General features: G+C 40.3%; 1 protein-coding gene across 3 annotated transcripts in view; it reads right to left on the bottom strand.

Moving 5' to 3' along the window:
• The window catches only part of WDR33 (WD repeat domain 33), a 65,803-nt gene that overhangs the window by 9,356 nt on the left and 40,637 nt on the right, over nt 1-15,810 (bottom strand). For 2 of the 3 annotated variants that reach the window (XM_048505037.1, XM_048505038.1), the window contains exons 9-17: nt 12,482-12,608; nt 11,063-11,217; nt 10,399-10,477; nt 9,207-9,317; nt 6,768-6,862; nt 5,035-5,121; nt 4,675-4,817; nt 3,961-4,113; nt 1,499-2,500 (exon numbers count right to left, since the gene is read on the bottom strand). In XM_048505037.1, the coding sequence (XP_048360994.1) occupies nt 1,499-2,500; nt 3,961-4,113; nt 4,675-4,817; nt 5,035-5,121; nt 6,768-6,862; nt 9,207-9,317; nt 10,399-10,477; nt 11,063-11,217; nt 12,482-12,608 (1,952 nt within the window). The remainder of the gene's footprint in view (nt 1-1,498; nt 2,501-3,960; nt 4,114-4,674; nt 4,818-5,034; nt 5,122-6,767; nt 6,863-9,206; nt 9,318-10,398; nt 10,478-11,062; nt 11,218-12,481; nt 12,609-15,810) is intronic. The other variant, XM_048505040.1, reaches the window with a different exon arrangement.

Genomic DNA, 15,810 nt, shown 5'->3' with positions numbered 1-15,810 from the left:
CGGTCCAGGACCTTGCCCCTTATCCCCAAGTATGCATCCTGATCGATCTTGAGTGAGCAGCGACATTCACAGAAGGGATATTCACAATATGTTTGGCTGTCCTTTCTTACATAGGAGAGCAGGCTGTATAGGGAAAGCAAAATCCCAGGATGGGTCTCAGAACAGACAAGCCCCAAGAAGCATGTAGAAAAGTTTTAACTTCTTGAAAACAGTGGAACATTTTCTCTTCTTTACATCTAGTCATTCTACACACAAACTCATTAAAAAATCTAGAGAATCCTAGAGCATTTTGCAGTTCTTCCTCCGCTCCCTTGAAATGCTACAGAGCTTGCACTGACAAATGAATCATAAGGATTTTGAAGAATTAAATCTCCTTTAAAAACGAACAAACCAGAACTCACAACAATTTTGGTAATCCAAGACATTCAGAATAGTACATGCCTAACTCTTTACTAAGGGTTAGAACAAGAAATGCACCACAGCACCTTGGAAGAGTTGTGAACATGCACAAGGAAGCATTCACAATAGCCCCTCTGCAGGTTGTTGTGACTTTCTGGGCTGTGTCTGTGATCAGACCATGGCCACACAGCCCGGAAAGCCCACAACAACCAGTTGAATCTGGCTGTGAAAGCCTTCGATAATACAGTCCATGCTATACTCCATCTCAACATAATGTGGGCACAACTGATGCACAAAAATCTGGTAACACTAAAACCTAAGAACATCTTAACATTAGAACCGCATGGGCTATGATTTCAATATGGCTTGAGGTGAGTGCAAAGGATAGCTTACACAGGTTCTCACACCAAAAATACCTTTTCAAATGTTCCAGTCTTCAAAAGCAGTATGTGTAGTGATGCAGAAAAATATGATGAACTTGGAAATAAAAAACTCACAAGTCCAGCTGACAGGAGCGGGTTTCATGGCACTCTGGACTGTGGTTGTTAGTAGGGACTGAGTGCATCCGTGTGTGCTGTCAAGTCACTAATGACTTATGGCAACTTTGCAGAATTTTTAAAGGCAAAAAACTTCCAGAAGTGGTTTGCCGTTGCCTGCCTTTGCGTGAAAACCCTGGTATTCCTTGGAGGTCTCCAAATACTTGCTAAGATCGAGGCTGAGAGTGTGTAACTGGCCCAAGGTCTCTGAGCAAGTTTCCATGGCATTTGAACATGGGTTTCTCAGAGACTAGTCTTGATACCATTACACTATGAGGGGGGAAAAATCTACATCGAAAACATTGTTGCAATCTTTGATGCAGTACTATTTTATATTCTTCATGGCTTCAGATTTACTGTGAGCGTATTTTAATAATTGACATTGCCATCATCCACAATGAACAAGAAGCTGTACAATCAAAGCTTCATCTAAGTTATTTGGGATAATAATCAACTTTGGAAATTTTGTGCTTATAAATTGAAAAGAATCATAATATATTTTTAAAGATATTATTGTCCTGTTGACAACATGTACCAGGATGAACTATTTTTACCAGTTGTACCTGATTGAATGGAGCCCGAGGACCATCACCAAGCAAGGGAGTTTTCTGCTGAGGGAAAGGTGGTGGGCCCTGGGAAGGATGTGGTCCCCTTGAAGGATTCTGCTGTCCTTGAGGTCCTGCTATGTTTCCTTGAGGTCCTACCATAGTGCCTTGTGGCGGTCCCTGTTGTCCTTGTGCACCGGGTGGCCCACGCAATTCTTGTGGAGGCCCCATCATTGAACCCTGAGGTGGGGGACCCCTCATCTCCTGTGGACCATGTCCTAGTAAACCATGAGGTCCTCTAATTTCTTGTGATGGATGACCCATCATCATCCCTTGTGGACCAGGCCCTTGGTTCTCTCGTGGCCCTGGAGGTCCCTGCATGCCTCTTGGATTAAGTCCCATCAAGGGTCCTTGAGATACAGTACCCTGCATCCCTTGAGCTCCTTGCACTCCATGAGGACCTTGCATCCCTCTTGGACCAGGTGGTCCTTGACCAGCAGGTGGTCCTTGAGGACCTAAGTGGCCTTGTGGCCCAGGTGGGCCTTGCTGTCCTATATGACTCTGAGGACCAGGCGGGCCTTGTGGACCTAAGTGTCCTTGAGGTCCAGAATTACTCTGGGGACCAGGTGGTCCTGGAGGCCCCATTGGCCCATGAGGACCAGGATGTCTCTGCATTCCTTGATGTCCATGAAGCTCTTGAGGCCTTGGTAGTCCTTGTGGAGGTCCTTGTGGCCCAAACCCTTGTGGGCCACTACCTCCTTGGTGTAAAGGAGGACCTTGTGGCCCCATTTGTCCTTGAAGTCCTGGAGGTCTGAATTGTCCTTGTGGCCCTGGTGGTCCCATTTGAGGCATATTCATTGGCATCTGCTGAGGTGGATGGGCCTGCTGAAAGCCCTGAGGCACCTGAGACATTGGACCTTGCCCTGGGAAATGCTGGGGTCCATGAACAGGTCCTCCTGCAGGGGGTTGTGGCTGACCTTGCTCAGCTTGTTTTTGTGCAAGCCTCTCAATCTTCAGTTGCTGCAAAATAATAACAATGACAACAATCATAACGATAAAACCCATCTATTAATTACAAAAGGCCACACTGGTTGGATTCGCACATATACTTTGCCAATACATTACAACATCTTAGGTTCTTGGAAAAAACGCAATGCATATGAAGGCCAACACCGGCTGAGAATCTGGTGGCTGTGATTCCATAAAATAATAAACTACATCTAATAGTAAAGTAGGTGCCTTCTACCAATGAATGAAAACACCAGAAGCAACTCCCCCCAATTCACAGATTTCTAAATATTCAAGAAACTTCTCTGATATGCAGAAACACGTGGTAATGTGTGTATCAAAAAACAAAAACACAAAATAAACCCAAAAAACCCTTCAAAAGTTTGGATGATGTCTCAACAGTCACTAAATGGCACAGAACTCAGACAGTAGTTCACATTCCACTAAAAGGAAAAAAACCAACCAACAGGAAGACGGGACAATGGCCTACTAGAGGGGAGGAAGACTGATGAGTGAATGAGGAATTTCACTATCCCCTCTTCCATGCAATTCCTTGCAGTTAGTTATAATGACTTATACATATTAACACTGTTCAGAAACTGGCTGTTGTGGGTTTTCCGCTCTGTGTGGCTGTGGTACGGTAGTTTTTTCTCCTAACATTTCACCCACATCTATGGCTGGCATCTTCAGAGAGATGTCATAGTAAGATATACTTCTCTCTGTGGCAATGTGTGGAGTAACTGTGTAATGGGGTATATATTCTGACCACCTCACAGGAGGGTAAGGCACATTTGCATGCATCTGACTGGAGTACATTTGCATCTGCAGTCACATTCACAACTGCATTTGCAATTACATGCTAAGAACTTGACTTCATTACTTCATACCCATCAATCAGATATTTGGCAGAAACGGAGAAATCTTTTCCACAATGTTTGGTGACAAAATCTACTCATTATCAGTGACTATATTTATACTCTATCTCTGATAAAGATATTAGTACAATCAGATGAGGTGCAGCGGTTGGGAAAATTGTATGCTTCTGCATTAGAATATAATTTGGAACAAATACGAGAAGTACTTTGATGCAGGAGCATTGATAGTTCATTGAACAACTATTGTCAAACTTTCCAAAGGATGGAGGAGCCGAGCTAGGTAGGCACTAGGACCCAGTTGGAGTATTCTACAACAAAGGTCTGGCATGTTGAGTTCTGTGGCGGAGAAATATACAATCTATTAACATCTTTTTGTGAGACAGAATATATGTCTATAATAGCGCCAAATCTGGTAACCTGTCCTTCATGGAAAGAGCTTTTAGTGCACCCACCACCTGTGTGGGTGGCAATACCACTCACATGTCAGTAAGTGGGAGAAGGGCATGTGGGCAGGCAATTAGGAGAGGCAGTCGGTTCTGCAGGAAGTCCAGGACCTCAGCAGCTGTCCCCACCTCATGTGCTGGCCATGTTACATACCTCCAGAAGCTGTGGGTTAGTATATTGAAGGGTTGCCATTTCCTGCTCTATCTCTGCCTGTGATTTCTTTTTCTCTTCTAGTTTAAGATCTTCCTTTCGGTCATTCAGTGGCTCAGTGGGTGCGGGGATGGGAACTTTATTCTGCATCCAAGCCTGAAAATGATAATAAAAGTGTACAATCAAAGTATTATCAACAAAATATTATTAACAAAATATATATAGAATGGACCTAAAGATGCACTTCCACACAATGAAGAACTTTCTCTGACAAAACAATAAGTTTGGATTCAACACCCCCAGAACATCCTATCTTTCTTTCTTTTGCCCTACTAAAAATATGGTTCCTCATGAGTACAAGTTTGAAATTCACTGGATTTTTCCATTCCTGTAACTATTCCCTCATACTCTTCTTCCTGCAACTTTTATTTTTAGTGAAGTATTTTAATAATTTGATTTTATAGTCAGGAAAAATTTAGTATGTTTACATTACAACTGTTATTGTCTATCTAGAGACTTTATGAGAGCAGAATTAGTAAGACACTAGTCAAAGTTGTTGAATTTCTGATCTACAACAGTTCTTTAATGAGAACACATTTGGCATTCTGCTTTCTAATAAGGCAATATGCTACACAACAGACAGCCTGATTGATAGGAACAGAAGTCTCATGCAATAATATCAGTTATTCAAATGTAAAGATGTCTATAACAACTAACCTGTTGAAACTGTGCTGGAATCGGCTTTGCATAGGGAACTTTTTTTTGTGGTACTTTCTTTTGGTCCTTTTGCATTACCTCTTCCATTCCCCAGTCCAATCCTGGGATTGTCATCTCAATTTCATTTGCCTCATCTTTCCCTTCAACAAAAATAATCAATATAATTGAAAATGGTGAATAAATTGTACCATTAGTAGTAAAACCACCAGAATATTCCATTCCCATTTCGTGCCAGAGAAGAATATTTTGCAGAAAGGTTATAATGGTTTTCAGCTAAAAATGACATAAAAACAAAAGGACAAAGGGCTACACCAACTTCTTCAAGGCACATGAACTTTCAAATATAAATTTCTTTTTTACCCATTTGCTCTTGTTCCATGGCTAGCTTCAGTTGCTCAGGTATTCCCATCCCTGGAATTACTGCAAGACTATTAGGTTCTAGGTCATCTGGAAATGGAAAATACATTGATGATTATTAAGTACACATTTCTTGGGCTTCCTTGGGTAATGTAATATTTTTATTTAAAATTCTATACCCTACATACTCTCAACTTGAAGTTTCCAAGGCAGCTTACAAGTAACAACTACAAACAATGGTAAAAGAAGGCTTCTATTCCTCAGACTCTGTTCAGGTGGAAGAGTAAGGCTTATGGTTCATGTAGGCTTTTTCCGGACTTGGTTTTAACTGTCTTACAGTCCAATCTGGGGGTCGGGGGGAATCTGCTCATAGAGGTGGCGTGGGACTGTGCCAATGGATTTGCCCTTTCCAGGGCATTTATTGAAGAGGGGAAAATCTGCTGGAGAGCAGCCACCATGACCCTCCACAGTAGGCAGACACGGCACAGAGTGCCGCATCGATACTCCTGGGCTCACACTGGCATAATGGGGGCATTCCAAAAGTGTGGCCAGGGGTGTAGCTGACATTAATCAGCTTCTGCCTGGCCTTTGCCTGTTGGAATTGTGGCACCAAGCGTCATGCCAATCTTTTGGGTGGCGTAAGGCTATAGAGCACAATTGGAGGACTTTTCGACAGCAGGGAGGCTTTTTTGCTTTTCGCCTTTCGCATCTGGAGGCGGCAGGACAGCACCGCAACAACACAGCGTTCCACGGCTGGGGGCTTTGGATTGGGCTGTCAAGTATCTTAATATGTTACAATGGTTGTTTTTTAAACAGTTTGTTTCTATTGCAAAAAGTTGGATGCAATGAGAAAATACAGAAATCTAGGCAATTCATAAAAACATCTGGATTCTCTCAGTGGTTTTCAGTACTAATATGTTATTCTCCAGACAACATTAGGAGTAAATCTGTTTCAGGTGGAGTTGCACTCTCCTTGAAGTGAGCAGACATGGATCTAATAATACCTCCTGCAGGAGGTTTGTAACTGTCTCCTTAATGGGGTTAAGGGCTGCTCTGTCCTTCTGGACCACCCAGGCAATCACCCTCAGCAAGAAGCAAGAAGCCTTGATGGGCAAGGATTCAGTCATTGTGTGGTAGGATGAACTCCTCCAGAGAATTTGTCAGGCTGCAACAACTGACATTCAACAAGCAAACTATACTAAGAGCAGAAGTAATGTCCTGAAAATAAGATCCAACAGCCTGCAGAGATGAGCATTAATTTATTTCCTGAAACACCAACTATTTCATAATTGACTCCTTTAATCCTGCAAGGATTTGAGAAAGAGAAAATCCAAAATATAACAAATGGTTGTCAACAAAACTTTTGAATAAAGTCATAAAAAGAGAACAAATTTTGATTTTTTAAAAGATGTATTTTGTGTTTGTCAAAAGATGGTTGTAATTTTTATTTTAAACTGCCTTGACAATGTGCCTGAAAAATGGGAAATACAGTTTTAAGATTCTAGACAAAGATTACAGTAGTTAATCTGAGTTAAGAAAACACAACTATAGTGACTGGTTTAACTAGACTGAAGAACTGAACTGAAAACACAAGCAGAAGACACAATAACATTTTGAAGAGGACAACACATTTATAACATACAGAAACTTTGAGATAATTGCCTGCTTGGTTTGTTTAATAAATTTTTCACTATTTCTGTATAAATGGCTATATTGGATAAATCTTGTAGATATACCATATTCCACTCCATCCTCCGACATTCCTGGAAGCAGGTTCAGATTGTAACGATCTCGCATTTTATCTCCAGGACGATTACGGGTCCAGAATTTGCTATCAAAATAAAACTAAGAGATATAATCTTTTGTTGATTTGTAGGCTGAATTTGTATTGCTCAGAGCCTGTCACCTTCTAACTTTACATAAAAGTAAAGTAACTCCCACTCTCCTGAGAGCAATCGCCACTGGGAAGGCTTCAGTAGAATTCTGAATAGAAGAGTTTAGGATTGGATTGCTAAGCTACGATGGTAACTGAAGTGGGAGGCCACTCACCAAATGGGACAAAGCAGCCTAAATAATAAGCTGTTTTACAACAGAAAGGAGCAACTTATTCCGCAGCAAAGGCAATAATGGAAAAATATCAAAACCCAAAACGAGAGAACTTATATTAATGATGTACAGTTTAGTCTTTGTATTTAACAAGAAGTCATCCCCCACACTCACACACCAGTCATGAAGGAGCAAAACCAATCCATTTGCAAACAAAATAGAGGTGGAAAACTATGACTGTTCACTTTGTTAAAACCTTGGGTAGGAAGCAGGAAAAAAAATGATATTTGTTGCTTTGAAAGTAAGTGATTATACCACCATATAGTGGTGGTATAAATACAGAAGTTGAAAAACGTATTTGCATAACAATTCACAGCAGAGGCAGACAGAAAGACCGGCAGCTTAATCTCCAAAATAATCAAGTATCCTGAAGGGGGAGATATGTACTGTGGTAGGAGGCTGTCAGCTAGAGAGAAGTATACATAATGCCATGAAAATAAGAATGCAGTGAGTTGAAGTACATGTTTGCATAATAGTTCAGAACAGTGTTTGAATTCCTGCAGATATGGTCCTTGCTGAAATTCTATGATCCTTGGTGACATCAACTAACATGTGTATCATTAATTTGTATGTCCTGGCTTGTTTACTATTGGTAATTTTAATGCGGTTGCTTTCATGGATGTTACTGGTTTGTGAGGTGGGTCAAGCAGGTCTCTGGTTTGGTGGCATATAAATTTTCTAAATAAACAACCAGTTTAGACTATTAATGATTGTGGTACAATAATTGCAACATGCCATAACCTTCTTTATACATATTAAACATTTATTCAAGATCCAGCAGCAACTTTTGTACATTTCATTCTTCCTTCTCGCCACTCAGCTTACTCTTGGGACAATCAGTAGTATTATAAACTTGCCATGTTAGAAATGCCCTGCTTCTAGCAAATGATTCAATTTACATTCATGGTCTATTCCTTTTCATCTATGCAAAAGAAAAATTACCTTCGGTGGTTATTTGCATCTCTCTGTAGAAATATTGTACAAGAAGAGGGTCTGCATTAAAAGCTAGATCACTGCTAACGCCAGAAAATATTCTACAGTATCACTTAAAATCTTTCAAGAACCATGACAGAATTGTTTGACTTCATCTCTGGAAACATCCTACAGAGAGAGTTTGTGTGACTGCATGCCCGTGAATACTGAGGGCAACAGCAATGAAACAAATTTAACACTGCCATAGCATGGAATTGATGGCATGGACAAGAGCATTTAAGTACTGGACCCAAATTCATTTTGAGCCCAGACCCAATAGCTTTATACATCAACTCTTACCAGAATCTGCATCTGTGAAATGGTTGGCTGACATAGATAAGAAACTTAACAACATGGGCTTAACAGTTGACCAGTTCCAAACTATGTCTGCCATCAGAATTCATAATGAAATTAAATCTGTTTTAGTTGAAAGAGAGAAACTGGAAATGGTGCAGGAGGGGAGGGAAAGCTGCTCTCCACAGGCCTTGGGAATTGTCCGATCAGACCATTGTGCCAACTATCTGTACATTCTGTGCAATCCCAAACAACACAGAGAGTACACTTTGGCTCGTTTTAACGCTCTGCCTAACGCTATGACTCTTGGCAGGTATAATAACACTCCATATGAGAACAGGTTATGTCAGTATAATATGGCCGTTGCTGAGACTGTTCAACATGTACTATTGGAATGTCCAATATACGAGTCATTATGCTCTATGTACATCTGTCCATTGATAGAGAGCTCAAACGATGTCAGGCTACCATCTGTTATGAATTTTCTACTCAACAGTTCCTGTGAACTCGTATGTGAGAATGTTGCAAGTTTTTTGAGGAACTATTTGGTCAGGCGCAATCATTGCCTACATAGTAGTAACGGTTAAATTATTTTATGTGTGCGTGAATGTTGTGAATGTTCAACGTTGTTTTGATGTATTTTAATGTTTTAATGTCTCAGTTAGTAGATAAATGCCCCTTTTTACTAACTCTGTAATTTATAATGCCAATAAAGGCTTTGGAATTGGAATTTAACACTGCCAGACAAAAGCAAAATGCTCTTTGAGTCGTAAGATTCCAAATTATCGAATTAAATAGAATACCTGGTGTGATCATTTGATCCTGAGCACAGAATATGTCCCAGAGGATGCCAAGCTAGACTCCAGATCATTCCTTCATGTGCCATTTCCATTCCACCCACTTCCTTTTCCACCCTGAAATATATTAAAAATAGTAGCTAAACAGATGTACAAGGGATTATTGCTTAATGAATGATGAAAGATTTACAATGTTGCTCAATGTAAATTCTGGCACTATAAATAGTATAAATTCTTAATAACATATTTCAGAAAAATTTACAGGGGAGTCTTTTTCTTTTCAGAAGGCGGCTGGAGAGAGAGACACAAGAACAACCAAATATACATGATTTTCATGCGTGTCACTGTAAAGAGATCACTTTTATTTCCATTTCATTTTCAAGAAAAGCCCTTATAGATGCCAGAAAAAATAATCACTGGATGATTCTGCATGGGCCAAGTAAAACGGATTGCAGTCCTTTTAAAAAGTGTTTGGGAGAGAGTTCCCATAGAACTCGCCCCCCAAATGCCTCTAATCCGTTTTATTGGCCAGAACCTGGGTTAAATGAAAATGCTTAAATTAGCAACTTTTTCCCTAACCCTATGTGAACCACGGCAAGCAGGAAGCGTTCAATCGCTATCCCCTGCTGCTCGACTCCCCAGGCAGTCACCATTGGAGTAGATACTCTAATAGGTGGCAGCCATGTTGTGCAGGTAGGTGGAGGGGATTCTAGGGAGGGGTAGATTCTTGGGTAGAGGGGATTCTCGGCTGCATGGTTTGCAGGAAAACACAGTGTTTCCATGTGAACTGTGCTGCCTCCTGCCTCTGGGATCCCAGCCCCTGCCTCTGCCTTGCAAATGGCAGCAGAGGCAGCAGGAATGGGTTCCATGAGCCTGTTGCTGCCTATGTGGAATCAGCCTTATTCTACAGAGCTCAGACTAATCCATATTTCCTTAGATTTCTTCTACAGGTATACAAGGAGGAAAGTGTCAAAGCATAGTACAAAGACGCTCAAATGTTATTCAAAGGATAAACATTATTTATGTAATTCACAGATATGACTGCCTTTCTTCCCACCAGGGGCATTCAAGGGGGGTGGTAATAAACATTTATAAAGTATCAGATAAAAATATTTAAAAATTACTAAAATAACTGATGAAAATGAAGTGGAGCTTCTCAGCTGTAATTTGCAATTAGGCCAGTGCCTGAGATACATACCCAACATGCCAGAACAGCAAAGAGCCATCAGACCCTCCACTGGCAAAAAGACCTTCATGAACAGGATGCCAGGCAACAGCTATAATGCAGAAATTCATAATTATTACGACATAATTACATTTTACCATCAGTTTACCATGACAACGCACTCACACTGACATCTTAGGTCTTCCATTTAATTGGGAAGCTCGCAGGGAATAAGGAAGGGCCAAGGTCAGGGATTAAAAATGACGTTGGAGGTACTAAGCATCACTAAAAGAAAGGAAACTAGGGTATAACACTTCAGAGTAAACTGCTAAAGAAGGAGGTCTCATGGGAAGCCTTGGAGAAGAAGTAGTTTGATAAATGGAGAAGTCGCTCTAGAAGTTAGCTATAAGGTCCAGTTATGTTTTCCAGTTGACAATTGTTGCAGTTCAAGCAGTGATCTTATTCATAAAGGTGAGTTAGGATGTCATGCATGATCATGTCAGTTTTGGACAGATAAGCCTTTGCTGAAGACTGAATCTAGCAGTGGTATAGTACAGAAGAAGGCACAAGAAGACTGGGACAGACAGCAGCCTGGTTACTTTCCGCAAACTTCAATGGATTTCTAGAAACTTGACTATCCAAGCAGCCAGCTCAGAAATAGTTAAAAGAGAAGTAATTATTATTATTATTTTTTTACCTGTAGCCTCTTTTTTATGACCCCGGAAGACCTGAAGTTCTTCTTTCAGATTTCGGATATCAAAGAGCTTGCAGAGATGATCACGGGATGCTGTAAGTAGCCAATTGCCATTTAGGTTCAACTTGACCTCCATCACTGTATTTTTATGAGCATGTCTAGAAGAGATTGTAAAGAGTAACTGTACAGAATACGTAAAGAACTACAACAAACCAACAGAAATCCTATTATCACTCCTTCCCAGAATACATCAGGAACTAAACTTTTAAAAAATGATAAGAATCTGATTAAGTCACAAGCTATCTGTTTTTTCTCAGCAGCTAATGATCCAAAAATATAAAATGTCATGAGTAGTATGAGAACTTTTGAAAAACGAAAGTTACCAGTTCATAATTACTAAGGAAGGGAATAACATCCTTTACTACTTCTACGAACAAGCAAAATGAGACTCTCATTTTTTACCCCTGATGTCCATGGATATCACCAGGTAATCACTATGTAATCATTATCCACCAACACTAATCTACATTAACCTGAACATTTTTCTCAACAGCAGAAAAACATTCTACAGATCTTAACACTAGTGCCAATTCCTAACAGCCAAGAGTTAGAGTCTATGCAGACAGGCAAATAATCTACACAATGGGCCAACCAAAGTTATTAATTAGGGTTCTGCCAACCTGAGGGAAATAGGAGGTTTGCGGGGGGGAAAAACCCTGTTTTTAAATTAATTTATTTATATCTTACATTTCTACCCTGCTAATCTCCCCAAAGGACTTGAGGCGACTTACATGTGTATAATAAAACAATACAACAATATAAAAGCGGTATATAAGATATAACCATTAAAACCAGTTACTAACAAGGTAGCATAAAACTTACGTAAACACATAAAAGAGCAGACGTGCATGCTAAACCCAGACGGAGGCCATGGGGCAATATTAAAAAATGGGATGCCTCGCTGGGCCGGCAGAAAAGGCCCGGCGGAACAACTCTGTTTTACAGGCCCTGCAGAACTGAGACAGACTCCGCAGGGCCTGGATGTCACTAGGGAGTATGTTCCACGAGGCCGTGGCCAGGGCTGTAAAAGCCCTGGCCCATGTTGATGCCAGCTAGACATCCTTGGGGCCTGGTACCACCAACAGATTCCCCTCCGCGAACTGCAGGGGTCTTGGAGGGCAATAAGGGAAGAGGCAGTCTCATAGATATGCAGGTTTTAAAAAAACAATTAATTTGGCAGTAAATCACCCCCTTCCCAAAGTTGATAAGACTGTATGTACAGATCACTGAAAAAAAGTCAAAATGTAGGAGCTGTACCATAATAACAAATGGAAAAGGACCAGTACTCAGTAATTCTGAAAATGTTTAAATCATAAAAGGGTTTGTTAACCAGAGCACAGACACAACCGCAACTCAACCTACAATGTGGCAAGACTCTGGCCAGTCTTTGGATCCCAGAACTTGATTGGCTGTTGACTATCTTTACTTCCAGAAACCACCAATCCCTTTGTTGGATGCCAGTCAACACACTTGACATCAGCACCATGGCCTGTTGAAAGCACAAAAGTATTGTTTAAAATATTTTACCCAAAAATTGAAATGATGATCAGTTTTAATAATGCATATGAACAGACATTTCAGTGCTGAAAGAAAACAAATGACATGACTCCTAAGAACTCTGTAACAAGACTTCATCAATAAAAACATTTTACATTTATTTAAAATCCAAACATTTTAAAATACTGTTCTATGGCTCATTCCGCACATGCAGAATGCACTTTCAAACTGTTTTCAGTGCTCTTTGAAGCTGTGTGGAATAGCAAAATCCACTGGCAAACAGTTGTGAAAGTGGTTTGAAAATGCATCAGGAGATCTGAAGATACTATACCCAGAGGAGGGCAACCAAAATGGTAAAAGGTCTGGAATCCATGCTGTACAAGGAGAGACTTAGGGAGTTGGATATGTTTAGTTTGGTGAAGAGAAGGTTAAGAGGTGACATGATAGCCATGTTCAGATATTTGAAGGGATGTCATGTTGGTGAGGGAGCAAGCTTGTTTTCTGCTGCTCCAGAGACTAGGACAAGGAGTAATGGGTTCAAGGGGAAGGAAAAGAGATTCCACCTAAACATCAGGAAAAACTTCCTGACAGTAAGGGCTGTTCAACAGTGGAATGCACTACCTTGGAGTGTGGCGGAGTCTCCCTTCGGAGGTTTTTAAACAGAGGCTGGATGGTCATCTGTCAGGAGTGCTTTGATTATGTGTTCCTGCATTACAGGGGGTTGGACTTGATGGCCCTTGGGGTATCTCTTCCAACATGTGATTCAGTTAGCTCAACTCCAGAGCCATTCAAAGCAGAATTATACCTTTCTAAGCCCACTGACTTCAATGGATTTAGAAGGATATAACTGTGTTTAAGATCACACTGTGAGTTTGTGGCTGAGATAATAGAATTGGTGACTTTTTGGATCACAGCTCAGTTCCTCAGCTACTACACTACACCAAGCAATGCAACTACACTACACCAAGGCAAAAGGAGATATATGCTCCTTTTGCCTGTAGTGAAAATGTTGAAATAAGTTTTAAGTCTTTTTTTAAAAGTGTATCACTAGGGTTTGTGTAGTTTTAACATTCTAAAAGAGTTTATGACATGATGGCACAATGAGTAATGGCAATCCACCTAAACAGAAATGTAGACCAAAATTTCAATGTTCAGTCAGCTTGTTCAGTCAGAAAACAAAGGAGAATCATCCAAAATCATTCAGTCAGAAAACAAAGGAGAATCATCCAAAAAATCTGCCAGTTATGGTATTATGCTGCCTTCCCTCCAAGAAGCAAACATTAGCATATATGATTCTCCCATTCCATCCTCACTTTGTCTTCATGACCTTGTGAGAGGTAGGTGAAGCTGATATGAGTGATTGGCCCAAAGAAACCCAGTGAGCTCATGGCAGTCCTAGTTTATTACCAACTAGTTTAATATCAACTAGAAAAACACGTTGTCATGAGAGAGACCTGATCTGGAAGTCAAAAGGTGTGAGCTATGGCATAAATCTGAAACTGTTCCAAACATTCTATCTTGTCACTGGTATTCCTACTTTGTTTTCTAGGAGTTTTTTTAAGCAAAAGCTAGCAGGATGTTTTAAGGACTGATCTACAACTATGAATTGCTTTTTAAAAAGTCCCTAGTCTCAAAATTGTTGAATCTGCTAAATTCCATACAAAAAGCCATAAGACTTTATTCAATGCAGAGACAATGCTTATGCAGAGACAATGATGAGTACAAGGAATCCAAATGCATTCAAATATTTCCTCATTCAAGGCAATTATGGGAACTGCTCCTTCTGCACAGATCCATGACATGACTGGAGTTGTCCACACTGTCCTGAATGAAGAAATCCATACTCTCTGGGAACACTGCTTATTTACTTCATTTACAGACTGCCTTATTTCTGACACTCAAGGTAGACTACAAAATATTTAAAAATGTAATCAGACAACTTTAGACATCCCATAAGTCAGGGATTGATAAATCCCGCATGTCAAAGAGCCATGGCATCTAAAAATTTCATTGTGGTGCCTAGTATTTTCAGAAGTCTCTTCATGTGCCTCTTCATGATTCTCAGTAGGAGTACAAAGCTTATTTAGGTGAGAGATATAGGTTATTTTTTGTGTGATAATAACCAGGGTTATCCCCATAGTTACACACATGCTATAACATTTCTGTCAGTTTTGAAAAAAATGACAGGAAACTATGAAGAATTTAGGATTAGATTTTGCAGTAGCCACAATTAGAAAGTATGGTCAGAGAGAACTGTTAATAACAGAAGGAAATAATGGTATCAGCAGAAAGAATATTATATGCCCCAAAATGGAAAATTTCATCCATACCTACAACAAAAGACTGGCTTGTGAAACTGTTGGAACTGGCAAAGATGGTGAAAGTTACCACTTTGATTAGAGAAAAACTTACCTAAATTCACGGATAATTGGAAACCCTTAATAAGACTTTTTGTGTAAAACAGAAAAAAATAATTGATGATTTTTGGTTTTGCCCGTTTTTTTTATAAAATCATGGGACTACCCAACTGTGCTCCATACGCAGCCCTATGCTTAGAACTTGGGCAAATATCCCATGTCACAATGGCTTGGCTGAGGACCATCAAATATTGGCTGCACATCCATTTTTCACAAGATCATTCTAGCTTAATCCACTCGATGCTCTCCGACTCGGTAGTTCCCAGATGGACGACGTTGGTGGAAGAAAAAATTAGCTCTATCGGCCTCCCACTAGAGTCACTTTACTCTTTCACTCTACCAGAGGCCTATAATTGCCTGAAAATCAGGCTGCTGGAACATGAGTACTGCAACATGATTGCTGAAGCGAGGAAAACATGCTCTCCTCTAAATTTGCTTATCCCTTTTGAACAAGGACATACAGCCAACTACCTTTTCTGGCTTACCAATCCAAGGCACAGAAGAGCAATATCCTTGGCCCGTTTCAATTTAATGCCCTCTATGCTCCTTAAAGGCAGATACCAATGTATAGATAAATAAAAGAGGCTGTGCCCATGCAACTCAGGCCAAGTAGAGACACTGGAGCACACTCTGTTTCATTGTGCAAGATTTGCCAAGATCAGAATGACCCAGCCCATCATTGCTTCACTTCTATACAATCATTTAACTGATGCTCTTAGGATTCCGTCAATCTTAGATAATCTTGATCCTTACTTCTAAAAGCGTAGCAAAATATCT

Source organism: Sphaerodactylus townsendi, linkage group LG08, assembly GCF_021028975.2.
Source record: "Sphaerodactylus townsendi isolate TG3544 linkage group LG08, MPM_Stown_v2.3, whole genome shotgun sequence".
In the NCBI taxonomy this organism is placed as follows: Eukaryota; Metazoa; Chordata; class Lepidosauria; order Squamata; family Sphaerodactylidae; genus Sphaerodactylus; species Sphaerodactylus townsendi.
This window is presented reverse-complemented; position numbering and strand designations above follow the sequence as displayed.